This window comes from Leuresthes tenuis, unplaced genomic scaffold, assembly GCF_036924035.1.
Source record: "Leuresthes tenuis unplaced genomic scaffold, fLeuTen1.0.hap1 SCAF_13, whole genome shotgun sequence".
Classification (NCBI taxonomy): Eukaryota; Metazoa; Chordata; class Actinopteri; order Atheriniformes; family Atherinopsidae; genus Leuresthes; species Leuresthes tenuis.
In genome coordinates this window covers 3,044,716-3,072,697 of record NW_027325367.1, presented here as the reverse complement: position 1 = coordinate 3,072,697, position 27,982 = coordinate 3,044,716, and the positions used below count along the sequence as shown (strand labels likewise).

The 27,982-nt window shown below is 41.9% G+C and overlaps 1 protein-coding gene across 7 annotated transcripts in view; it reads right to left on the bottom strand.

Annotated features, from left to right (window-relative positions):
• myt1la (myelin transcription factor 1-like, a) overlaps positions 1-27,982 on the bottom strand; it is a 77,956-nt gene that overhangs the window by 28,723 nt on the left and 21,251 nt on the right. For 5 of the 7 annotated variants that reach the window (XM_072362219.1, XM_072362218.1, XM_072362221.1 and 2 more), the window contains exons 3-9: positions 27,862-27,916; positions 26,243-26,276; positions 23,501-23,563; positions 6,885-7,390; positions 3,753-4,383; positions 2,666-2,776; positions 1,759-2,174 (exon numbers count right to left, since the gene is read on the bottom strand). In XM_072362219.1, coding sequence (XP_072218320.1) covers positions 1,759-2,174; positions 2,666-2,776; positions 3,753-4,383; positions 6,885-7,390; positions 23,501-23,563; positions 26,243-26,276; positions 27,862-27,916 — 1,816 coding nt within the window. The remainder of the gene's footprint in view (positions 1-1,758; positions 2,175-2,665; positions 2,777-3,752; positions 4,384-6,884; positions 7,391-23,500; positions 23,564-26,242; positions 26,277-27,861; positions 27,917-27,982) is intronic. The other 2 variants (XM_072362220.1, XM_072362224.1) reach the window with 2 other exon arrangements.

Sequence of the window (27,982 nt, the reverse complement as noted above, 5' to 3'; positions counted from 1 at the left end):
TATATGGCTGCAACCTACAAATCTGATTGTACTGTTATGACTTATATTAGTTTCATTATTGAAGAGTGTATTTTCTTCAATTTGAGAGCAGGACCTCTTGTTTTCATGCTAAATTTTGTACTTTTTCTTCCTTAAAGTCCTTGCTTGCATGCAGATAGGCCCGACTTCACCTCAAAACTACGTCCTTACACTCAGATACAACTGTTTGCACTTGATTAAATGGTAAAACAAAGTCTTTCTCCTACACTGATATCAGCTATCATGTTGTATTTATGCGAAAATTGCAACTGGTGTGATTCACAGAGTTATGCAGGTTTGTTTTCTTGTAAAATGACATCTGTGGGATGGATGCATCACTAGTTACTGACTGAGTCGGGACAAACAGAGCCTCAAACACCAACCTTCTCCTCCCAACAAGAAATCAGTTAACACAATTTCAGGCTGAATAAGTGTGGCGACACAAAATTGCACGCTGCAATTGGACAAGTATACTGTCTCTGCACAGATTCAGACACATCATAATGAAAGCCTTCCAGTGGACCAATAACAACTTCTTACGGCCAGGCTCTGCACTAATGAAACAGTCTGCAGCCCATCTGATACTGTTGGGAGGAGGATAACTGCACAGAACTGACTCCCTCCTGATGGCGGTAGGTTGCATTTGAATGGATTTGGAGAAATAGGCCTCAGATAGCGTCCCACAGATGAGATTTGCTCTCCTAACAGGCCGTGCAGATTGCCATTACTCATGCCTGACAAGTTGGGCCGTCTGATGTTCCCACACCGGCCTATTTTAACAGCATAAGCTGTTGTCAGTGGAAAACCATGCTTCTGCGGAAAAAAAAAAAACTGATGTTGGTCCTGAACGCAGAAATGAGAGCCCATTACCTCAGCTGTGTTCATATTACAGCGTTTCGGAAATAACACAATGTGGGTTTAACAGGTCTGAAGAGCTCAGGGGTCAGAAAACTCATTGAATCCAGTGATGTTAACAGAGATGTTCCAATCAGGGAGGAAAAGGGAAAACATTAAACTGACAATTATGTGTTTTTTTTCCTGCCATGGCTCTGAGAGCCTCAGGCTGCTTCGATATTGAGGGTAACAGTAAGTCAAGCAGACAAGATAAACTCCTCCCCTGTTGACCTGGGGTTAGATCTGTTGAGTAAAAGCTATTCCAGGTCAAATTTGATGAGAAAAGGTGCCACGAACAGGCAGAGTTCAGAGAAGAAACACGATCTTGGCTTCTTTGCGAATACAATTCAAACATTTGTTGTGGAGAGCAAACACTGTTCATCTTTTTAGGTTTTTATCAAAGAGTGGAGCTTCGACACACATACTTACCACAATCCTTTTTTAAAACACTTTAAAAAGAGCTAATATTCATGAAGTTTACGGTTTGGAGCTACAGAGGCAACAACTGAACTAAATTAGCTCCTCAAAGTCCAGGCTTTTCGGTAAAAATAGATCTGACCTCTCAGAAAAACGTGACTTTTTCTCAGATGTGAAATGTTTGAAGGAGGAAGGAACACTGCAGACGGAGCTCTTCATGAGCACACAGCAGTTTCAGATTTAACTGTATTTCACTGCAGCAACTTTCCACATGTCTGAAAACACAGACAAAACAGCCAAAGAGACGAGACATGCTTCACTGTTCAAGGCAAACAAACACAGAAAGTCATCGTATGTGGCTTTATAACCAGCCGAGCGCAGACCAATAATGACACAGTGAGGGTCAGTGTGTGGGTTTTTCCAACCAACCTTTAGGGTAGTACACCCTCTTCAGCCCATCCTGCTGCATTCTGGACTTTCGCTCCTCAGCGGCACTGCTCAGCCTGGGGCTGTGTTCGCCGTGGCCACGGTGATGATGGTGATCCCGACGGGGTATTGTATGCTCTGAGGCCATCCGGTCTCTCATGACCTTTGCCCTCTCTGATTCTAAGGCGATGGCCTTCTCCAGCAGCGTGAGGTTTCCCTTGGCCATGTCGAAGGTCTCGTCGGAGTGGTCTGAAGCCACTGAGGTGGTGTCCTCGTCTCCCTCCTGGCTGCAGCTCGTCGGGTAGCCTCTGGATGCCGGGCTCAGCTGCTCCTCCAGCTTCATTAGGTTCACCATATCAGAGTAGCTGCGCTCCAGAGACCTGGGCTCCTCCTGTGCACCCTGCTGGCAGCTGTCGTACCTGAGATGTAAGAAGGAGTAAGGTAAGTCGTTCTCATTGTCAGCTAAAATCACAAGAATTTCAGATGAGATCAAAACAGTCTTTGTTGTATGTGCTGTCGTATTACACCAAATATATTTGTTTGTCCAAATTTTAGACAACCAGCAGATGTCACGCAGAATCTAACGTTGAGCCCATGCACAGCTTTCCGTGGAAGGCAACAAAGCACAGCAGACTCTTACACAGTGGAAGAAAACCTAGAAGTGTGATCGCTCCCAACCACAAAGCAAGGACTCCCATCTGCTAGCATGCTCACAGAGCCATGCCGGCTGCCACAACGCAGATCTTATGAGGAGGATTTTCCAGACAAATACACTCTTCAGTAATTTCATAAAGCAGATAAAGAATCATCTACAATAAACCTGTAAGTTGAAGAAGAAATCTGTGTCATAAACCAGGATTTGTGTTTCAATATGGGGAATTTTGACTTTTATTCAATGCAAGTACTGCACCTGTTTTTATCCCTGCTTCCCTCTCCCTGAACAGATACAAATGTGGTGGAAAGGGCTGGAGTTTGGGCCCAGAGTTGGGCTGACTGACGATGAAATCTTCCGTGTTGATGGCTGCCAGGCGTCACGATGGTAAGCCATCATCATCATGTGGTGAAATAAAGAGAAAGTTGGCATTTTTAAAAGCAACAATGTATATCCCACAACCTGAACCCACTAAAAGCTTTCAGTTTCTGCAAACCGAGATGCATGCAATCCAAAATTTCTGAACCTTCTGGCATTGGACTGAGACACACTGACAGCAGCAAACACTTTGGGCACATACGCAGGGGAACTGGGAATCAGCTGCTGGAGTTTTGTCTTTAAAACCTGGGTCATTTCACACCTTGAAACCGCTTCTTTGCATATTTGTTTTAGCTTTAGTCAAACTTCAACTCAGAAAAATGTGATGTAACTGTACTGTGATTGGTTGAACATACGAATGCCAAAAGAAAAACGTATTAAAACTGGTAAAATCAAATAAACAGGGGTTCTTAACGTTGGCCTTTAGAAATAAAACAAAACTTGAAGAGGAACGACTGAAAGTCCAGCTCAGGTTTTACTGAAACTGCATGCAAAGGAAGTGTTACATAATGTTAAATAATGTAATTTAACTTATCTACCAGCCTCCAGCTGGCTGTTATGTCACTTCAACATTCATATCTGTTGTCCAAATGTAACTAGAAATGAATGAATGTATGTATGTAGATGTGTTGTCCTGCAGGGGGTTCCCCAAATCTGTTTGCTCCAATACTGAATTTTGAGTCACGCTGGGCTCTTTTGCCTCAGAAATGTTTATATAATATGTATCTGTGGTTTACAGACATGTGCAGCGCAAACATTTGATTCTCCCCTGGACTCACAACACATGAGGGTTTAAGTTTAGTCTTTGCTTTGGAGAGGCAGTGCTCTCGAATTGTTCTTGGTCTTAACTTTTGGGTCAGATATGAAAATGTCAATCTCACAGGCAGAATCTTGAATAAATCATCACATTAATCTGGCTTAAAAAACAAATCCAGAGCAACTGGAGGACTGAGTAGAGATCACGTACCTGTTTAGGTGGTGCATCACCTGCTGGTCTGCTGGGTTCTGGAGTTGGTGGTGGAGAGCGTGGAGGACGGGACGCTCAGATGGCGGCGTCTCACTCAGCTTCCGAGCCAAATCAAAGCACTGGTTCCTCAGACACTCCAGACTGCTGAGACACACCTCCTCCCCGCTCTCCTCCCCGTGAGCCCTGAGCCCCATGCTGTGTGTCCCATTCACATGAACCCCATCATCCACCATGGTGCTTTCTGGGTAACCATCTTCAGGCAGCATGGTGCCATGACCCTGTGCCAGCAGCTTCAGGGAGTCCACGGTCTCCCTGACCACGTCGCTGTCCAGGTCCACGCTCAGTTCGCCTTTCCTGTCACCCTGCTCGCTGCCATCATCCTCCTCATCATCATCATCCTCCCCCGCACTGTTGGATGAGTTGCTGTTCATCTCGGATTCAGTCATGGCCTGGTATGCTGCATCCTCTGCAATCTTGCCAAGATTGAGCAGCGACTTGGCGACCAGCTCGTCGTAGTTCTCGTAGTCTTCTCCGGTGCCGTTACCGGCGCTGAGGGTGCAGCTGTTGTTGTTGTCGTCCTTCTGAATAGGAATGAGCTTTGATTGTCCATTGGGTCTGTAGTGGTTCTCTGCTGTCGAGACAAAAAATAAGCTAATAAATAGCTTCATTTTGTTAAGGCAACTCACATCAAGTCATTTTTTCAGTTTCAGGCAATATTTTGAAGTCTAAACAGTACATAACAGGTAAAAAATAAAATAAACTGATTTATCTTAGTGAGAATATAACTGTGTTCAAAACCCAGCAGACGAAGCTATCATAGCCTCCAATCCATCAATGCTTATAAACCCAGTTTTTTCTTATATATTCTTGAGTATATTAGCTGCTTTTTTCTCCTAATTATGAACCACTGTTTACTCTAAAAAAACATACAACCCAGAGCAGTGCAGAGCAGCCCTCCCCTTGCTGAGCCTCACTGTTGATTTTGGGGACAGAGACGGCGAATGAGAGCAGAGAAATTGAAAAGGGAGGCGTGCGAGGTGCTCTGATTCAGGAGCCATAAATATCCTCAGGAGGAGAAACCAAGGCTGAGCGCATGTGACACGTCTGCCGAGACACGAAGGCTAACGGGGAAGGAAGGCAGGGGAGGGTGGGAGTTAATAACTCAGCAGAGCTTCTCTCCTGATTATTTGTGAAGCGCTGTCAGAAGCGACAGAGGACATGGATGGTGCATGGAGGGCACTGAGGGGAGCGTGGTTGGAGGGAGAGTGCAGAGCCTCTGGACTCCCCTCAGCATGTCTCAGTCCTCTCCCGCTGCAGGTGCAAACTGCACCAGGGGTGGACATCCATTTAGCCCAGAACTGGACGTGAATATGAAGCATTGCTGGGATTATCCATCTGTTTTCTCACTGAAATAGCTTTTTGGCCCCTTTTTACATACCGAAGGTCTCCGTTGTGGAAAGTTCCAACACTGACTGAGCTGCAACCCTCACAGGATATATCTGGCATTTGGCCCACAAGACTGAGAGAATACCCTGAGCCAAAAAAAGACACCACCGGTTGTTCCAAATATAACAATGTTTAGAAGTAAACGAAACCACTGGATGCAGTAGCTCATCTAAATAACATGCACCCACTCGTTCTAACTAAGCTATTCCTAATAATCCTCCAGCTCTGCATCAGTGGTACCTTCACCCAGATGAAGCCCTCCATGCCATGGACTCTGATGCAGCCCCATACCATCACAGACGCTGGCTTTAAACCTGTCTCTGATAACAGCCTGGATGCTCTTTCTCGTCAGTTTTTCCCAGAAGCAGCTGAAACGTGGACTCATCTGCCCACAGAACACGGGTCCACTGTCTTTCTGTCCATCTGAGATGAGCTGGAGTCCAGAGAACTGGGCCGTGGTTCTGCTCAGAGCTAATATATGGCTTCCTCCTGGTGTGATGCAGCTTCAGCTCACATTTCTGGATGCAGCCGTGGACTGTGTTGAGTGAAAATGCTTTTCCCAGCTCCTCCTGAGCCCATGTGGCTGTATGGATCATGGTGTCCTGACGGTTTCTCCTGCAGTGCTGCCTGAGGGCTCCGAGCTCATCCAACAGTGCTTTCTGTCCTTGACCTTTACACACAGACTTCCACAAACTTTCACCATATTCTGCTTTGCAGATGGTGATACTGACATATTGTCATCTATTTCTAATGTTAAGATGTGTTCAGATACCTGATGCAGCCGATTAAAGATGAATTTTGACCAATAAATCGTTTTTCTGGAGCTTCTTCCTATACTAACGATATTACTTCAGTGTAATGAGAATTTGCCCTGAACATGGTGCTTTTTGGCTGTATTATAAACCAACAAGAACCTTTTAAGCTTTAGCATGATGTAACAGCACAGTCATAAAAACAAATCTCAGTGTGAACCCTGCACACGTACAGCCACACACATGATGTCACATTCAATAACCCACAAAAGATGTCAAGCGACTGTAAAGCAGCACAGTGTGGGGCTGGAAAGCAAAGTTGTGAACTGCGGTATCTCAGATCCTGGCCGCTGCAAGACAGTTTCAGGCACAGGAATGCGGCTAACAAATGTCACTGTAGCTCAAAGCTGGTCAAAGCACATGAGTTTAAGTTGTTGGTGCACCTCTTGGTGTTGTTTCAAGCTTTTCACGTCATTTCACACTTAATCTCTGATGCCATTTTGTCTGACAGCAGAAAAACATCAATGTTTTTAGCTCAGTTTGCAGAGACCTAAATGTCAACCACAAAATTAGCCCTTCAGCTTCAGAAAGTGAATAGTTGTTCTTCAGGTTGAGTCTGACATATTTCATTCTTGGCCTCTTGAGTCCCAGCTGTAGTCCATAAATTTGAATTTAATTACATGTCTGAGCAGAAATGTTGCTTCAGTGTTAATTCATTTATGTGTTCATTTTAAATAGTTACAATAATTAATTTAAATGAAAAAAATACAAAATTATATCAAAGTTATATAAGAAAATATATAAAAGTCAGTCGAATCTCCTAATTTTTCCTACCTCAGCATCAAACTTAGTTATATTTGATTAGTCATGTTGCTTTAGAGGATGTATTTTGTAGCTTTTCTCACAGAATCAAAGTAAGAAACATCAAACTCACCCTGCTGACGATGCGGTTCCAACTCTTCTTCCTCCTCCTCCTCTTCCTGATCGTCTTCCTCTCCTTCGTCGTCCTGCTCTTCCTCGTCATCCCCATCATCCTCTTCCTCTTCCATCCCCTCCCCCTCTGCTTGTCTGCCTCCTATTGCCGTATCTCTTCTCGCCACCTCTATATCCTCTTCTTCCTCTTCCTCCTCCTCCTCTTCTTCCTCTCCCTGCTCCTCGTTGTCCTCTGAGAATTCGTCCTCCACCTCCCCATCTTCATCCTCATCTCCCTCTCTCTCCCCATCCTCATCCTCCTCGTCCTCTTCCACTACCTCCCCTTGCTCCTTCCCCTCCTGCCCAACCTCCATAGCTTCACTCTGGTAGCCGGTGAAGGCACCGGCATCCTCCTCCTCCTCTTCCTCACCTGGGCAGGAGGTGAGGATTGGCCTCCTCTTGGCAGCCGGCTCCAGTGGTTGTTTGTCCAGAGCCTTCCTCTTCTTGGCCAGCGGACATCCATAGACACTGAGGTGGGACAGAAGGCACATTACTGATCATTTTGTTCTCATTTTCACGGTTTGATAATTTGATTCTGTTCGGCTCAAACTTCCAAGTCTCACACGAGGGTTTTGGTTTGATCCAAATCAATTAATCAATGACATGAAAATTAGCGTTCATCTTAACAAAAGGATCAATCACGACTCGACCAGTGCCAGTTGGGTCATTATTGCAGCTAATGGACGCAGGGTCAATCCTTTCTGAACCACTATTAAAATTAAATTTGACTTCAGCAGTCTGATCAGGGTAAAAAGCAACGACTGTCACTATGTGTGAATCCTGATTGTTTAATTAACCGTAGAAACAGGAGAAAATTGTTCTGAGAGAGACTTAAATCATGAGAGCAAAGATTCTCGCGTGTGGAAACCACAACGTACCATATCAGAATAAAACTAAGCTCATCAGTGTGAACATTACAGCATGAATGTTTCATAATCTCTCAAATATTTATCCTGCTGTGATGCTGCAATGCAACAAAACTAAAGAAAAAATAAAACATTTCAGAAAACAGAGCAAAGCAGAAATCACACCTACGAAGGCAAAACGTTTCCAGAGTGAGGAAGGTTAACCTGCTACATCACCATGGTAACCTGTGATGGACACATAACCTGCTGCGGAGCGGTTTATGTTCAGAGTTTCAGATTAAATCCTCTTAATAACCCCACAGATTATTTTCCCAGACTGTTGTCAGGCAGAACCACTGAAAATCTCTGATAATATCTGACATCATAACCACTCTGAAAGTGCTTGATTGACCTTGAATGAAAGTCATGATGAGAAATAACCGTCATTCCGTGAACTCAAATGCTCAAATGCTGACGTTTAAATCCCCAAATTCAACTGTAATAAAGTGCATCTTTTCAGCCTTTTGGCCAAAACTTGTGACACCAAAGAAGCTTTTTAGTTACAGTAAAACAAACTGTTTCCATGTAAAGTATCAGTATGAACTTTATAGGTTTTCCTATTTTGTCCTGACTTGATAACAAGTCCATTCCACACTGCCAATAATGGATCTAAAACAAATTAGAGAATTATGAAAATGCATCTTTTCAGCCTTTTGACCAAAACTCAGTTTTAAGTTAAAAACTTGTGACACCAAAGAAGCTTTTTAGTTACAGTAAAACAACTAAAAAGTATGAACTTTATAGGTTTTCCTATTTTGTCCTGACTTGATCTAAAACAAATTAGAGAATTATATGTCAATAATATTCAATCAATGAGGTTTGTAACAGCAAGCTCTGACTAACTTGAAATTTTGAACAACTATCTCGTCATAATTGCAGCAACATCGCTGCTTTTTGCCGTGAAAAGTTTTATATTTATCACATCCATCTTTTCCACCAACCTGCTCTTCTAAGGAATGAAGAGTCAGTTGTTGGTGTATAAACGGAGTAGAATAAATGTCAAATGATGCAAAAAAACACTCCTTTTCATGTGAGCGCGCACAGAGCCTGAAGAGGAAAGCCTCCGCGAACAAAGAAAGATCGGAGCCCCCGATGTAGACGCTGTTATGTCTGAGAGGAGCTTTTAATTCATCTTGAGCCAGCTGACACAAAGATAGCCTGAGCTGAACAGCTTCATCGCCCTAAAAACAAACATTTTGTTTCAGAGTTGTGCCGTTCTTCTGAAAAAAATGTCCCTCTGTGGACGAGCCCAGAAATGTGAATCAAGGGCTTTTTGTGTGAGGTCATAGGTCACCGTGCTGCGACTCCCCACAGTGTGCGTTACGACACTGCTGTGGATTTTCATTTGCTTTCATCGAGGAGGAACATTAGCCGCTAGAAAACCACAAAGCTTATTCAGCCAGGGCCTCAATTACGCAAATCCCATAATAGTCATTAACTGTTGGGAAAATTCCACTTTAATTGCTGCAAAGCGGGGAGTGCAATTACACACAGCTTTAATGTAAATTTTAGGAAATCAATTAGTCCATTTCCATATGAAAGAGTTTATTTTGTGTTTGGGAAGTGAGACTGAGGAGGTGTCTCCGCTTTTAGGGTTTAAAGGACAAACCTGCAAAATGAAAACAGATGCTGGACAGAGACTGTTGATCTGCCCGGAGACACCATCAGATATTTCTGGACCATTTTCACACATAATTAAACTTTTCAAATGTACTGAAAGCACTCAAGTGCAACCAGTTGAAGTAAGAAATTGTTTCCTTGTTTTTTTTTTTAGCGGAGAACGAACATATCTGTGGTGTTGCTGTGATCCATCACAGCTCTCAGTGGGGATGATTTCAAGTGAGGAATTGTGGTTTGCCACTTGTTGACATTTCTCCTGCTTTCTGAGAATAGATCTCGTGCTACCAAGCAACAGACAGTAATCACCACAAAGCAAATGTACTTCTCTTCATGCCTTGTGATCTCTCTCAGAATGGAGCACATCGTGGTGATAATAAGGAGATTAAACACCAGTTATCATCATTAGAGGTGCGTGGAGGATCTAAAAACTGTTCTTAAATTAAAAAGAAAAAGAATAAACAGTTTGAGTTTGAGAACTGTAAAACCTATTAAGCAGTGAGCAGGTCAGTAAGTAAGAAACACTGTAATTCTGTCATTATTACATTAACAGTAAGAAGACAGTTTAATCATCTACATCTTCCCTGTTGTTCTATCTTATATTCTAATTAGGAAACAAATAAGTCAATCAACGAACGAATTATGAATGTAGACATACGATATATTTATCATGTTGTCGGCTTTCTTTTCTGTGCATCTGATAAAATGTAACTAATGACCATGAAAGACACACAAAATGCCTGTGATACTTCTCTTTTCAGTAGATCTATTCCCTACTGAAACACATTTTAACAAAAGAAGAAGAGTGAATCCGACAGTTTTTTAAGGAAATCAACCTTTGAGTCCTAAATTTCACCTGGAAAACATCACAGTTGCACCAAAAGTTGATCAACTCCTCATTTCTTTATCAGTTTCTTCCAAGCTGCCAGACTAATCTTTTAAAGTGGTCCTGTGCAAAAGTTCTCCAGCTTTCTGAAGGTCTTTCAAAGTTTTTCTTTGGACATTGGCTGCTTTTTCACTCATTTTTATGTCCAGTCCTTGTACCTGACAATTTCAGATGAGTCATTCAGTGACCTGTGATTCATTTGAGCATAAAACGACTCCTAAATGAAGGGATGAAGCAGTGTTGTGTTTTAAATTGTATCTTTAGGCACTTTGTTACTAGCAGCCTGTCACAAAGACACATTTGTTCTCATTTCTTTCGTTGTATCTATGAAAAACAGCAAAGATAACACAGTTTGACAGACAGAAAATAGGATTTCTGCAGCAACAAGGTGATTCCCAAAGAGCTATTAGCTGAAAACTTGGCATATCTCAGCATGGTGTGCAGTGTGTCCTTAAAACATTTGAGGAAACTGGACAAGTGGAGGACAAAAGAAGAAGTGTCAGGCCTAAAAAACTATCTACAGCAGATGAACAGGATCTGAAAGTGATGTCCTTAAGAAAGAGGAAAAAATCCAGCTGTGACCTGACAGGACCTGAGAGATGCATCTGGACCTTCAGCTGATCCATCTACTGTTGGCCCAAGCCTCATCAGAAATGGGCTCCATGGAAGGGTGGCTGTCAAGAAGCCGTTCTTAAGGAAGGGAAACAGGGAGAAAAGGCTGAGCTGTGCCAAACGACACAAGAAGTGGACTGAAAATCAGTGGCAACAGGTCTTATGGAGGGATGAATCCTCCCCAGAGCCCGGACCTCAACATTATTGAAGCAGTGTGGGATCATCTGACAGAGAACGGAACAAAAGGCAGCCCACATCCAAAGAAGAGCTTTGGGATGTCCTTCAAGAAGCCTGGAGAACTATTCCTGAAGACTCCTTAAAGAAATGACAGAAAGCTTGTCTCAGAGGGTTCAGGCTGTGTTATATATTCAGGCTCGATACTCTGTGAATAAAGGTGCTCTTGCTTCATATAATGCACATACATTTATGTTTGCACATCTTTCAATAAATTGCTGCATCTATTTCCTGTTTCCCTGGCCAATAAATCAACGAGGAGTGGCTCAAGACGTCTGCACAGAACAGTATGTCTGTAAAATGAAAGACTTTGTGATGCTGGAGAGGTTTTCTAAAGAAGAAACCACTACAAAGACAAAACAATCAGCTAGAAGAGGACCCTGATCCTCCACCAGATCTACATTGCAGGATACTTCCTAACGTTAACACAGCAGACACACTTGCTCACTGTCAGTGCTGTTCCCTGATGTACTGACCTCAGACCCGTGTTGACAATCTCAGCCCATTGCTCTTGACTGTGTGTTCTGTTTGTTTGAACTGTCCAAGTGATGTAAAAGCTTAGCTCTGTCAGTGGAAAAATAAGACAGTACTCTGCTATGAGAGGAGTCATGAGAGGGTACGGCTGCTGCAGAAAAAATAGATGCCCGGGGTCTGCACCTCGAAGCAAGATTGGTTCATTATCCGGTCGTTTGGGCTCAGCTGCTGCAGGTCATACGAAATAAGGAGTCATCATTCTTCCAAGGACATGATTTCCCCATAAAGGGCCAAACAACAGGAAGTAAAAATCACAGATGCTGGTATTGAAAACACGAGTGTAACACATTGAATAAACAAAAATTGCATTTGCAGGAACAATTTCTGCGTCTTAGAACAATTTAATCATACTCATTGTAATTTCTAATTACTCAGAGACAGGGCTCAGAAATGTAGATTTAATGCATTAAAGCATTTAAGCTAATCTATTTATAGAAATCAGGTTTACTGTGGTACTCAGAACTGTGTTTTTATCCAGGAATAAGCTATTACTTTCCAAAGACACCACAGATTGTCCCCCTTACTCGCTGATAATTGTCCAGTTGAAAAGATGCCCAAAAGACAGCTACATGGTCCATCTGGTGTAAATTTGGGTTAAATTTCGTCTAATTCAACATTCCCATTAAGCCAAGATTTTACAGTGGCTACATACAAATTAGATCGTCTCACTTTGGACTCAAACTCGAGGCTCTCAGCTCCCGACGGAGCTTCCTGCTGCTCGCACTGTACCCTTCATCTTGTTACTACATCATTACCCGGTAATGAAGCTGGATTCTTACAAGATTTGTGAGATCACAGTTATGACAGAATCAGTCTTGACAGGTTCAATCTATCTGTGGCCAAAATGCAAACGTTAAGATCATCATACTAGCAGCTGTAAGCAGTTTCTCGGCACATGAGGTTTGCTCGTGATGGTGATAGCTAGATCATCTATTTTTGTGCAAGCATTTTCCTTTTTCTACAGAATTGCTATGGATGAACAGAAGACTCTTTGCAAGAAACCATCTGCTGCGTCAGGTTAAACGAATAAACAGGCTGAAATATAAGAACGGCTGCCATTATGCAGCATTTAGTGAACTATCATCAGCATATTTTCCAAAGGAAAATAGCAGTGCAACACAAGAAATAACAGAAGAACTGTCACAAGCAGACATAGACATGTGCATCAATTCAACTCCATAAAGATGTACCTTAAGCACCTGGAAATGAGAGCACAGCGAGAGGACGTGGGAGTACATTCTGTACAGTAAATGTGATCTCTTCAACGAAGGGACTACTGGTTGACAAAGATCCAGGGATTAGCCCCTCCCACCACCCCCTCTGACCACCCAAAGAGTGTTTGTGTCCAACTAAAACACAAGCAGCTCACTGAAAGTGGACGTCATTGCATGAAACATGCATGAAGATGTTGCCAAATGGTGAAACACAGTCAGAAAGTCTTTGGATCAAAGCAGCAGAACCGGTGAAAGCTAAAAAAAATGCTGCTGTGCCACATCAAGTATTTCATAAACAGAAAAATCTGCGTTCAGACAATAAATGTTAAATGACTTGGACTGTTGTGGATGTGCCAGAAACACCAACACAGCTTTTTTTTGTTCATATTTGAACAAAGAGCAGTAGCTCAGACCTTGAGGTTACATGGCGAAGGAGGCCTTTTTATTCCTCATGCAACACTGCAGCAAGTAATCCTCCAGGCAACACACACACACTTCTCCTCAAATGATCCCTCCATCTTCTACCTTATAGGCTGAAAGTCTGCCAGCTTGTGTTTCTGCACGACCTCAGCCACCTTGCTGTCTCCCGCCAATTAAAATTCCAGTGGTAATTAAAGCAGATCAGAAACCAGGGAATGCTGCAGACGAGGGTGAGAGACTACGCATAGTAATTATGTGAACAGAGAGAGAGAGGGAGGGTTCACACATCACATTTTCTCCTCTCAACTAAACTGATGCGATGCTGTCTGATTCGATTCACTGTGATTGATTGGATTCTGTTGCACTGATCAATAATTTATTGGCTGTCAACATGAAGATCTTAAACGCTGCGAACAAAAGCGTTGTTTCAACACGTGTGACTGCATATTCCCCGCATCGGATATTCTTTTTGATTATCTTCTTGAGTAGGCTGTAACAATGGCTTCTACAGTGAGAATTGGTTTATTGTTCATCAGTTACTGTCTTTATTAAAACAACATGAGGTACCTCACTGTCAATCAGAAAAAACACCCAGATGTTCCCATCTTTGGGCCCGTTTTTATCTCTAAAGGGACACCTGGAAATTCATAACAGTCTGAGAGCATTTTGAGCTCGTTGTTGTCTTTATTAGGATAGTTTGACGTGCATTTTTACTACATGGACTGATTCATTGTCTTAAAAAGGACATATTAGATCATTTAGTGTCCCCAACAACATGGAGAACCTGTGGCTGTTTCTACAAGCAAACATGGAAGTTACATATTCAAATCTGAATCCATCTCTATCAGATCACATCTTTAAGACGTGACCCAGAGTCTTTTTGCCTTAATATGAATGTTTGACTCTTCTTTAGAGGATGTCACCTCCAACCTTTACCAAAAAACAGTATAATCATCTGGTCCAGGTCTTAGAATTAAGTAAAAACAACCTCATATCGACAACAACCCATGACATGTTACAGTGTAACATCACTCATTGAACTAAAACTAAGTGAACCCCTGATCCAGCAGCTTCAGCAGCAGTGAGCTGCGGTTATTGTTTCCTGTGTGACTTATCAGTCTCTCTCATGGTTGTGGAGGAATCTCGGCCACTCTTCTCTCCAGCGGTGCTTCAGCTCATTGAGGTTTGCAGCATTGGTTTCTGCACAGCTCTCTTAAGGTCCCACCACAGCATTTCAGTCAGGCTGAGGTCTGGACTCTGACTGGACCATTGCAACACCTCGATTCTTTTCTTTTTCACACATTCTGCTGTAGATCTGCTGCTGTGTTTGGGATCTTTGTCCTGTTGATGAGCCAGTTTCAGCCCAGCTTTAGCTGTGGGACAGATGGCCTCACATCTGACTCTAGAATACTTTGGTATCCAGAGGAGTTCATGGTGGACTCAATGACTGCAAGGTGCCCAGGTCCTGTGGCTGCAGAACCAGCCCAGATCATCAGCCCTCCACCACCGTGCTTGACAGCTGGTATGAGGTGTTTGTGCTGATATGCTGTGTTTGGTTTCCTCCAAACGTGCTGCTGTGCATTAGGACCAAACATCTCCACTTTGCTCTGGTCTGTCCAAAGGACATTGTTCCAGAAGTCTTGAGCTTTGTTCAGATGCAGCTTTGCAAACCTAAGCTGTGCTGCCATGTTCTTTTTAGAGAGAAGAGGCTTTCTCCTGCAGCCCTTCCAAACAAGCCATCCTTGTTCAGTCTTTTTCTAACTGTGCTGTCATGACCTTTAACCTTTAACATGCTAACTGAGGCCTGTAGAGTCTGAGATGTAGCTCTGGGCTTTTTCACCTTGGGGTGAACTTGCTGGGACGTCCACTCCTGGGAAGATTGACAGCTGTCCTGAATGTTTTCCACTTGTGAATAATCTTTCTCTCTGTAGAATGATGGACTCCAGATAGTTTGGAAATGGCCTTATAACCCTTCCCAGATTGATGGGCAGCAGCAGTTGCTTCTCTAAGATCATTGCTGATGTCTTTCCTCCTTGGCATCGTGTTAACACACACCTGAATGCTGCAGAGCAGCAGACTGACAGAACTCCTGCTTTTATAGAGCTGCTCACACTGACTGATGATCAATTAATCAGAGCATTGATCAGCAGCACCTGACTGTTAGTTACCTATGGAGGCACTTGGTTTTTCACACAGTTTCCAAAGTTACAAAGAAAGTCGGGCCAAAGTCAGCACATTACTGAGGCTGCAGCATGACTTCTGTTGCTACGGTTACCTGCAGTTTAATATAGGCTACCTTGGGTATTTTAATTAAACCAGAAATATATCTGAGACTAACAACCATCAGTCACTCAGAAACAGCTATCTTTAACAATGAGTGGTGTCGTCATCATTCAACCAAAAAGGTGAAATGTTCATTTCAAATACTTTAACCCATCTTAAATAAACCTAATTATTAATATGCATATAGGCAGAACTATTTACTTACTCTGCTTGATCTGTGAAATGAGATCCCTTCTATGAATAGCTGCTGTGTTATAATTACTTCTAGGTATGCGTGGCAAGGTGGGAACATTGCCCCCTGGTTATGCCACATGCCTACAGTCATCACCATGGCAACACTTTGGTGGCAAAGGTGGTTGGGATATATATATATACATATGAGACTGAATGGTGGCAGTGATACAAGCGGCAGGGGGAGGGGGCAATGTGGGCGACACAACGTTCACATCCTATACTAGCGGTTGCCATGGGAGACGGGCTGGATCCCTCCTGGTCCTCATACTGCAGCATCCACACGGTGCTGTCGCCATGGTGACATCCTCCAGAGAGAAGCGGTGGGGATATATATGTATGTGTGTGTGTGTGTGGTGGGGGGGTTAAAGGGAGAGACAAAGAAAGGTAGGAAGGAAGGAACAGAAGAAGTGTCTCCTCCAAAAGCCATTCAGCACCTCACTGTGTCTCTGCCTCCCAGAGTTATTGATCCAGCAGGACGGGGGGGAGAATCACAGCTTCAAACCCCCAGATTTTGAAAAAGTTATCCAGGCATTTATCACGTCTAGACTAGATTATTGTAACTCACTCCTCTCTGGTACCGCCTAAAAATCCCTCTCCTGCCTCCAACTGGTCCAGCATGCAGCAGCTGGGCTTCCTGCTGGTTCTAACAGAGATTGTCGCATTACCTCAGTCCTGGCTGCCCTGCACTGGCTCCCAGAAGAATTTACTGATCACTTTTAAAGCCCATATGGGCCTGTCCCCTAACTGTAATTCAGAAACGTTGACCCAATCGGAGCCACCTCCTTCCTGGCAGGTCCTCCTGACTTTGGAACGACCTGCCAAAGGAAATAAGGCTCGCAGAATCACTGACCTCTTAAAACCCATTTTTTATAGATTGGCTTTCATGTGACCTTGTCCTCAGTTCATCCATTTTGATTATTTTTAATATGTTAAACTTTTAGCCCGATCAATGTTGTACTTTTATACCCTGCTGTTTTTTTTCTCTGGCTCATACTTTCCTTTACCTGGCCTGTCGAAGCAATATAAATAAAGTTATTATTAGGGGGAGGACTGCTGGCACTGGCTGATTTCACACAAAACTGTAAGAAACAGCAGCATCATGGCCTCCTCATTACACAGTTAATAAACACATTTATTTATTTGTAGATTTAAATCTAAAGCAAGACAATTAGAATTATATTCCAAGTGTGTGGAAACCTTTTCTTTTATGTCACAATATTATTTTAATTAATTATTTAACATTTTTTACAGTTTATTTAACTGTTTAGCTGATGTAAGAGTTTAATTATTTAAGGAGTGATGAATCAGCTGCTCATTCTCTTGAGGGACATTCAAACTATGAACATGATACGATCGTTAATCTTTAACCGCCTCTTCTGTTTGTCATTTGACTTGTTTGTGACTTTATTAATGGGGAGAAAACATCCACATATTTTCCTCATCAACTTCCGTTTAAGAACAGAGTTACATCCATCCAACAAATACAGCTCTTTAAGATGTAAAACACGTTATCTATCAGATCTAATGGGTTTATTTTCCCCACCTGACTCGAGTGGCTACGTTTAGCTGTGCTCTCAAACATCAGTGTAAGTTTCAGATTGTAACACGACGAGCCTCGTTTGAAGCCACTTACACAGAGAGAGTAGCTGCGGCACTTCCTGTTAGTTACAACAAGATGGTTCACTCATAATTAACAGAAACTGAAAAAAATTGAAGTGTTGTTAGCCCTAATCAAACGGGCAGAAGCCGTGTTCTTCTTCTTCTTTGTCTCTGTGAAATCAGAAGTTTGAGTGGTCTCCACTCCTGTGATCAGCTGATGATTAACTGATTAAGTAATTGAGCTGTCGTTTCGTGACAGAAGAACCATCAGACAGCCTATTCCTCTCATTCAGAGTTTAACTGTGTGTGACCGCGTCTGTCGCTTTTTCTCACTTCACTAATTTGTAAGCCTGACCATTTATCGCAAGTTATCAGGGCATTGTTAGTGTTTTCCCTTGAAGTTAAGAGTAGATATCAAAACTTTTAGGGCGCAATGTTCTCAGAAAAACATGAGATTCTGTGACAACTGGGCAACTAATGCAACATATAACATGTTGAACCACAGCACAAAGTGCAAAGATCGTCACATGCCTACATCTGGCTTCCAAAATCACAGCATTTCTATGTTTTACATTGTGTGAAACTGTCATGTATGACCAAAAATGGTAAAGTTGTCATATTTGTGCCTGTTTTCCTTTGCAAATTGTAACTGTTTATCTTTTGCATTCAGTGAAACAGTCACAAATGTGCAACAGCACAACTATAACATGTTTTAAAACTGCTTTTAAGGAGGTAGAAGGTGGTGGATGGTGATGTTAAACCAAGTTTCAGTCCCACCTGACCCCTTATTGTCCTATAAGTTTTCACTTTGCCATAGGTTTTGATTGGTTATAGTTAGAAATATGTGTTTAGGTTTAGATCTCCATAAAACATTGTTGGGGTTTAGGGATATAACAAATTAATAGGCTTAAATATGAATAAAAACACGGCTACAGGTTAACAACACGCAGCCAGGGTATAAAAACGCTTCCATCTCACCGTTTCCGAGCCTTCACTGTGACACTGATACGTTTTGGACATGTGGAGACTGTGAATCTCACTGCAAAAGTAAATATCTGACACCACTAATAAAGTTTACTCAGAGAGGATGCCGTGTATCCTCAGAATTACCTCGTGCCTCTCGAAAGCTGAAATTGCATTGCGGGCTTTGATAGTTAAATTAAGGTATTTATGTTTCCGTGAACTTGTCTTAATAGACTTGGTTCATTTGATTTACTTTCCAGTTGAGAGTAAACAGCTCAGAGTCTTTTCATATTAAAAATGTGCAGCATTCAAGTGCTTTTACTCTCACGGTGAGAATTATGACCAGTTAGACTATTCATTTATTCATGTTTTTCATCTCTGCTGCACTGAAAACACACAAAGAAAACACTCCACAACTGAGGGACAATCTGATCTCTTTCAAATGCCACAGTCATTTACAGTATTTTGCTCGGGCAAGGTGGCTCCTGGGAACGTTCTATCAGAAAAATGCTCCCTCAGAAAGAGTTCCTGTTTCTCTCAGAGGAACCGTGTCCAATTGTTCGGGATGAGTACCATAAAAAATGAAGAAATATTCTCATCGGCTCTTAGAGAAGCAGTAAAAATAGTAATTATTAAAAAAAGAATGCAGTGAGCATGCCATTATCCATGTGTGCTGCATTCCAGGCAATATACATATTTCTATAACTGATCTTTAAAGTCGTGAGTAACAGCTCTGTTGATCAGAAGCTGGCGTTCCTCCCAATTCCCCTCTGGGACCCACTCATGCATTGTCATGTGCTGACTCATCTTATCCGCTGTGATGCCTGACAGGTGCTTCCGTGTTGTACAGAGGCAGGTTATTGGATGGAACAGCCCCCTTCAGAGGATCTTTCATGATCAGGACTCTCCGACCTTGGGTTAACCATTTCAGGTGGGTACCATACATTAGCAACTGCCAGGCGTTCAAGGAGTGCAGTTAGCTTCTTTAGCCACTAGGTGTTTATCATATCAGGGCCTGATACAGTCCAACACTTCATTCCTGAGACTATTTTTGGATGTCTGCCTCTGTGATGGTCACTGGTTTCTGTTTTGGGAGTTCTCTCAGATCCATGGAGCATCGGTTTTATGTGAAGCTTCTTTCTCCCATTTGCTCTTCCAGTGCTGATCAGTCTCAGCCCTGAGGGGGTCGATTCTCATCTTTTTACCCCACCACACACTTTGGATGTTCCAGTGGAGAACATCCTTTTTTATTCTCCTGGCATCAGCTTCTCTGGTGCAGCCAGAGTCCTGAGTCACGCAGGCTCCAAGTCTTCTGGTTATCCATGACCTTTCATCCCAAGTCAGTTGCCCTTATGTTAAGGTTATTGGGGCGATCTCTAATTGTGATAACAGATTCCATTTCCAAACACTGGTTTAGGGCTTTGTCCCCTCTATCCCCTCTCACTGGGATTACTAAAATAGTAGTCTTGTTCCAGTACCCCACCTATCATCAGGATGTCCTGGTCAGATCCTGTTCATCTGCTGTAGATAGTTTTTTAGGCCTGACACTTCTTCTTTTGTCCTCCACTTGTCCAGTTTCCTCAAATGTTTTAAGGACACACTGCACACCATGCTGAGATATGCCAAGTTTTCAGCCAATAGCTCTTTGGGAATCACCTTGTTGCTGCAGAAATCCTATTTTCTGTCTGTCAAACTGTGTTTTCGTTGCTGTTTTTCACAGATGCAAGACAAGCTTTCTGTCATTTCTTTAAGGAGTCTTCAGGAATAGTTCTCCAGGCTTCTTGAAGGACATCCCAAAGCTCTTCTTTGGATGTGGGCTGCCTTTTGTTCCGTTCTCTGTCAGATGATCCCACACTGCTTCAATAATGTTGAGGTCCGGGCTCTGGGGAGGATTCATCCCTCCATAAGACCTGTTGCCACTGATTTTCAGTCCACTTCTTGTGTCATTTGGCATAGCTCAGCCTTTTCTCCCTGTTTCCCTTCCTTAAGAACGGCTTCTTGACAGCCACCCTTCCATGGAGACCATTTCTGATGAGGCTTGGGCCAACAGTAGATGGATCAGCTGAAGGTCCAGATGCATCTCTCAGGTCCTGTCAGGTCTTTGCTGGATTTTTTCCTCTTTCTTAAGGACATCACTTTCAGATCCTGTTCATCTGCTGTAGATAGTTTTTTAGGCCTGACACTTCTTCTTTTGTCCTCCACTTGTCCAGTTTCCTCAAATGTTTTAAGGACACACTGCACACCATGCTGAGATATGCCAAGTTTTCAGCTAATAGCTCTTTGGGAATCACCTTGTTGCTCCAGAAATCCTATTTTCTGTCTGTCAAACTGTGTTTTCTTAGAAAGAAAGAAAGAAATGGGAACAAATTATGTGTCTTTGTGACAAAGTGCCTAAAGATCCAGTTTAAAATGGCTTCTTTGCTAAGTTGACTGTTATGTGTCGACACAACACTGGTTCATCCCTTGAGTTAGGAGCCTTTTTTCTGCCTGAATGATTCATCTGAAAATGTTCAGGTACAAGGACTGGACTGAAAATGAGTGAAAAAGCAGCCAATAAGACCTTCAGAAAGGCTGGAGAACTATTGCTCAAGACCATTTTAAAAGATCAGAAGACAGTATGGCTGCTTGGAAGGAAAATATAAAGAAATGAGCGTCGGATCAACAGTTTGAACTGCTGTTTATGGCAAGTTGTAAGTGTGTTAGTGTTCTGAGTCAATGGAACCACACCAAATGAACACATTTCATTTAAAAAGAGAAAAAGAGAGTAAAATGGGTGACAATACCAATGCAATACCAATGCAAGCTGTCTGCACACTAAAGTATCTCGTTGTGTCCCAAAAGCATCAGAAAACAGTTTATTTAAATTACCCAGCGATCTTTATCTAACCACAAGTTTACCGTAATGAATAGATGATAAAGCAACTCAGCATCTTAATCATTTATTGATTCATGTTTCTTTTATGTTCATCTTTTGTATGAGCTCCTTTTTTATTCCGTCTCTTATGAACATACCCAAGAACTTTCTGAGCTGTTCATTTTGTGGAACAACACCTACTTGTAAGCAACTACAATCACATCTCACGAAACATAAATTCTGCTCAGCCTTTGGAATGACCCTGACACCAGAGCAATAAAAAATACATGTGCAAAAAGGGCATTTAATGTTTTAAATCACTTCTAAGGATCATCTTCTTGTGTTAGAACTCGTATCTTAGCGTTTGACTCTGCACGCATGATTCCCAAAAGTCTCCGGACCATCAAGCTGCCCTGCCAGTGATTCACCACCCTGCCCCTCTCATTATCTCTCCGTTCCTACCAGCGTAAAGAGCACCACTGTCCTCAACATGCAACCTCTATACACCAGCCTCCCACACAACAAAACTGAAGAGATTCTCCAGAATGATCTCAAATGCTTTGATTTCTGCGCTCATATAGTTAAATTTTCTTTCTGGGAAAACGTCTCAAAGGTCCACGTCTGCTTCACTGCGGCTGCAGCACATCGTCTTTGAAATATTTTCCACCTCTTTATGTATTTTTGAAGTTTTAAGAGGATTTGTGCGGAAAAAGTTTGTTTTGTCTAAAGGGAAATAAGTAAATCAGATGAAAAAAAAACTTATTTTGGAGAGTTTTTAGTTATTTTAAGAAATGTAAACTTACTTGGCAGAGTTTTATCTGCTGCTGACGACAGTAAAGTTAACAAATCTGCAGTTTTATTTTGAGAAAACAGGATTCTTAAACAACTCATTTCCACATCTGTGTGCGATCTGAGGCAGAAACCAGCTGTTCTGCAGCCTGATGCACCTGCTGGTGTGACCAAAGGACTTCACAGCTGCACACTGGACCACACTGGTTTTCTATCTGCCACTTTGTCTCAGACGGAGGAATTTATAAAGATGAAGGCTGCCTGTGGAGGAGGTCTGAAACAGTGACATGGGCTAGTTTAACGCTGGCAGGATTGTTTTCTCCGGGGCACAAAAAGCTCAACATCTTCATGGTTTTCTCAGGCCACCAAGAAACTTCTGAGTATTTTCCTCATAATCTGAGATAATTCTTTCCACTGACATCGTTTTTAGTGAAGTTAATCTAAATCCTTTTTTAATAACTGACAAAGGACTAATTTTCCTCCTTTTAAGTTATAATTATTTTGTTTGCTTTTGTTTTTCTCTCCTAAAAGGAATAAGATCGTTGATGGTGTCTGAATCTTAAAGTGAATAAAGCTGAAATATCTGTTTTTCTAAACAAGCTGCATCAGAAAAATCAAACAAGTTCACAGCAACATTTTTAATTAAATCAGTTTCAGTAAAGTATTTTTAAAAGACCCTTATTCTAACTGCTAATTCCCACTTTATTTGTCTGTTTTTTATTCTTTTTGTTCATCTTTTCACCAAACTTCTGGGTTTAACTTCTGCTTCATAAGCCTCCTCTTTAATTTGATGATGAAACCAAGCAATGGTGCAGTGGAGAATATCACAAAGTGACTTTTTACACAGTAAGATTTAGAAATTAATCTATTATTTTTAAAGTCCATGTGAAGAAAACTAGAACACGTGTCACACATGCTGGTAAACTCAGCCTCCCCTTCATCCTCCCGTCTAACTTATATCTGGTGCATCATGGCAGGCAGTATTCACTTATTATTGTAAGGTGCTTTGTAAGATAAGTTTGATAAGGTAAATAACTGTGTCCACAGCTGGAAAGTGACAGTTTTTATATCCCATCTGAATTGTATGATCCCCAAACGTCTCGGAGCTTGTGTTTCACAAGACGATTCTGTGACAGAACAGATATTTGTTGTTCATTGAGACAACTAAGGCTCAGTTTTACTTACAACATAGAGGATATACTTCTGTTTCCATTCATGTTGGCATGGCTGAGCAATGTGTGACTCATGAACAAAACATCCTCAGACCTCAACTTTATCCATTTCACGAAAAAATGTCACAGAAATGAGGTGGTGTGAGGAGAAAACAGATGGCACAGCAACAGAGCAGATCCTCAGTATCAGATGAGTGTTATAAAACCTAAAAAAGATGATGATGATGATGATGAGAGCTCCATTGTGTCAAGCAGCTCGTACCTGCGGTGTCTGGCATACTTCCCACTGACATGACCGCTGCCATCACAGCCTGGGGTCGGACAGCTGAGGAGGAAACGCACACCGTCAGAACAAACCACCACGAACACAACACTTCTGTCTGTCTGAGCCTGCATTTACTCTGCATTTAGCTCTTCTACACCAGGATGTATGGCTGGAAGAAGATACTGGCTTCTTGGCAAAGTGGAGATTATTCTGAACACTGAGCAAAGAAGTCAGAAATGTCACTGAGGGAATTTACTTGTTTGTGTGTTCTTTCATTGGACTGGGATCAGACGTACAACAACCTCATTCACTTTAATGCAGCAGGGGTGCAGAAATTAAAGACTTTCTGCTGAATAACATCTCATTCGGTCGGTGCCACCATCAGCAGCGGGTTTTGGTCTGAAGGTTTTGTGCTTGTTGCATCGTGGCTGCATATTTCTCCGGAGCTCTGAGTCACATTGCTGCAGCTCTGATCCAGCTTTCCCAGCCAGACTGTCAGCCAACACAAGCCGCCTGGCTCCAGGGACTCAACACCCACGACCTCTGACCCCACACACCAGAGCTCCACCTACCCTCCACCCACCCAACATCACCTGATCTATACACTCCATATCTGCAGGCTAAAATGAGAGGCACATGAAGATAGAGGTGAAGATCAGGAGCACAGGGAGCCAGAGGAGGAGGAGGAGAGTGAAGGGGAGGAGGTTAAAGAAGTGAAAGGGGTAGAAAATGGAAGGAGAGAAGGAAAAGAGAGATAAATATGGAGGAAATTAGAATCAGAAGGAGGAAGATGAACAGGAGAGAGGAATGAGGGGAGAATAGACAAAAAAGAGGAGGAAGAACAAAGCATTGGAAGAAGAGGGCTGTTGGAAAGAGGGAAGAACAGGAGGAAAAGAAGAGGAACCTTGCTCATGAGGCAGCTCATCAATCAGTGTGGGCACAGAAACTGATAGCATTATGATATTGATCCAACCACAGCTCCAATGTGTGAATATGTTGGCACCTCTGAGGCAATGTCAAACAAACGTGGTCAAATTTCAAAGAAATACAGGTTAAACCTAAAGTCCTTACTCATCCAAATCGTATTCACTTGTTTCTGCAGCAGCTGAATATTTATCTGACCCCCCTTTGAGTTTCGTGATCTCTGACTTCACCATCGATAATGTGGAAAACATATACGGCATGAAAGGTGTCTAATGTTCTTAAAACAAACACATGGCTGTGACCTTATGACCCACAGGTTGCAACATTTTCAGGATGCTTCAGTTTTCTGAACTCAGGCTTTGGCCAGAAACAATTCAGGCATCCCATGACTTCCAACAGCATTTGTCCTGACAGTTTGTCCGTCATATATTGATATTTCCTCCATACAAGTGGATTTGGATTGAGTGGAAACCCGTGAGAGTTCACAGGGTCGACTAACATCACCCTCAGCGGACCGTAAATGTCCTCATCTTACAAGTTGCTGCAAAATCGGCAAAATAATCCCTGCTTTTACAAACATATCCCTACAGACTGGTCATATTATTCCAAAACAGTTTAATAGAATTAGAATTAATCATGATTTCCTTCAATAATTTCCCTGGATTTACCATCTGAATCATCACTATGATCAAAATAATCCCTGCTTTTACAAACATATCCCTACAGACTGGTCAGATTATTCTAAAACAGTTTAATAGAATTAGAATTAATCATGATTTCCTTCAATAATTTCCCTGGATTTACCATCTGAATCATCACTATGATCAAAATAATCCCTGCTTTTACAAACATATCCCTACAGACTGGTCATATTATTCCAAAACAGTTTAATAGAATTAGAATTAATCATGATTTCCTTCAATAATTTCCCTGGATTTACCATCTGAATCATCACTATGATCAAAATAATCCCTGCTTTTACAAACATATCCCTACAGACTGGTCAGATTATTCCAAAACAGAATAGAATTAATTAGAATTAATCACGATTTCCTCCAATAATTTCCCTGGATTTACCATCTGAATCATCACTATGATCACCCTTTAGACTTAAATCCTGGCAGAACAAAGCTCACACGGCGCAGACAGGACATGTTGTTTACAGTAAAGCACTGACCTGGATCAAACCAGGATCAACTATAATCTGCTGCACACACCAGTATTTGTCAGTTTTACTAAATGAGATTAAGTGAAGCAGAAACTCTGCCTTCTCGCGCACACAGGTAGACGCGATACTCAGCATCTAATGTGGCAGCTGCAGCTGCCGTGTTTCTCCAGTCAGGACAGAAACCGTTAGGATTAAAATGTGCAGAATTATTGGCCAAAACGCTAACGTTTAATGTAACATACAGCTGTGCAACGTTATACTGCCCATATGCTACATGCCACAACAATGTAATTATTGACGGAGAATCAGAAAATCCATCTGGCTGTTTGGGCTTAAACTTCAGCTCAAACATCAGTCCAAATAACAACATCACACTCTATCTCATGCTCACATTCCAGCTGTTTTCTTGAAGAAAACTATGGTTTAAACTTCACTTTGTAGGCATGACTGCCAACACACTGAAGCCCTACAGCCAGCCACGGTGGGTCAAACTGCTGCATAATGATTAGAAATGACAGTTTGCCAGTATCATTATACTCTGTGATGGATTCAGTGTTGTGCTGTGATGTAGTGCTAAAATGAAAAAATAACAGAGCAACACAATGATGAATGCACTCTGGAGCGTGGATCAGAGGAGGCTTACCTACCTGAATAACTCCTGTGTTACAGCCTCCACAGCGGCTTCAGACAGAGACACAACAAAAAGATTAATGCTTGTAGCCAGCCAGTAATAATAAACACATTACAGCTGTGGTGCCTGCATACACAGTCTGCAGCTTAATGTCATGGTCTGAGGGTTTGGATGTGTTTTTGTTTGTCTTTTGGCTTCTTGTCTTCTGTATGTTTGAGCCAGACTTCCCGTTTTATTCTAATGCGCTTCGTTCCCAGTTGGTTTTGACTGGTCATCATATGCTAAATCTTTATCATCCTCCTCAGTATATGCACTGCTTGCCAAATCATTGTCATTTCTGCCATGTTTGCTGATGTATCTTGAACTAGTTTTGGGGATTTTTGTCTCTCTGGGGGTTATCTGCATTGCAGCATTTTTGGCTTGTTAATTTTTTTAAGGAAAGTTAAAGTTCATTTTGTTCTACCCCGCCTGCCTCCTATGCATGCCTGTGCTTAGGTTTTCCTGTGAACTACTCCTGACACTTAAAGCAGAACTTGGAAGGCTTTTCAAGGCTTGAATTAATGAATCCAACTTGAAGGTTCCTCAGCCTCCCTCCCTGCAGAGGAGGCTGTTGTGAATGCATATCGCCTGTGATTTATCTCCAAACCCTCCCTCCTGTATCTCCAAACACCCTTTTTATGAAGTGACATCTCAGTTTGGCCAAAATACTTATTCTTTTATTATTATTGTCAACAATTAATATGAAGGTTTAGATTTGATTTACAGAGCAAGTAAGCAAGGAAGATGCAAGCTGTGCTGCCATTAAGGTTATTTTCTTGTGCATTTTGAAGTATAGCATAACAGAAGGTTCAGTCGTGCATGGAAACACTCTTCAGACTAACCTCGGGGTTAGTTTTGAAAGCAATCTTTCCATTTTCAAAGAAGAAACACATCATTTTCATTGTGATGACAGAATAATTACTAAATAGCCAGTTCAAAATGTCATTTTCCCCATTTTTCTCTCGTATAAGGCAGCTGGTTTTGCTGTTTCATTCTCTTTGAGGTTTTGTTTCCGGCTAATGACGTCCACATCTCCCCTGTTTATTACTGTGACATCGCTTGTAACCAAACAGTTTATTTAAGATATAAAAACACTACTAATTCACTTGGTGATTCATTCGAATGTAATTCATGTAATGAATGTAATTCAATGTAAAAGGATTTGATTATTTTGGCAGTTTCAGTTACGATTAACTTTACTAAAAGTTCTTCTGTGTAAGATTTAAGTTTATTAGTAAAAAAAGCAACAGAGGTATGTATATCTATGTCTATTCATTGTGTTTAATTTGCTTTAAAGTGAACTGGTCCCATTAAAAGGGTCTTAAAGCCGTCATACTGCTGCCATTTCTACAGCAGCCCAGAACAGACCAACCAAAAACTGGCTCTGCCGGTACCGTTTCTGCCTTTTCATGCTTGGATGGAAAGGTTGAAGTGGGTGGTTTCACGTTCGTGTATCATGTTTGTGGTATTTTCTACGAGGGACACACAACTACCTGAAAATTTGTCACATTGTCATGAAGAAAATGTTAATTTTGAGACAGGAGCATTGGTCAAAAGGTTGACATATTGGATATTTAATTGGCACATTTCTCATACCTCTGACTCCTTTGGACCGTGTTCGATGGCGTTTTTCAACCGCATTAATCTCCATCTGAAACAAAAGAAACCGTGTAACCACATAAATATATATTAATAAATATTTACTATATATAATATA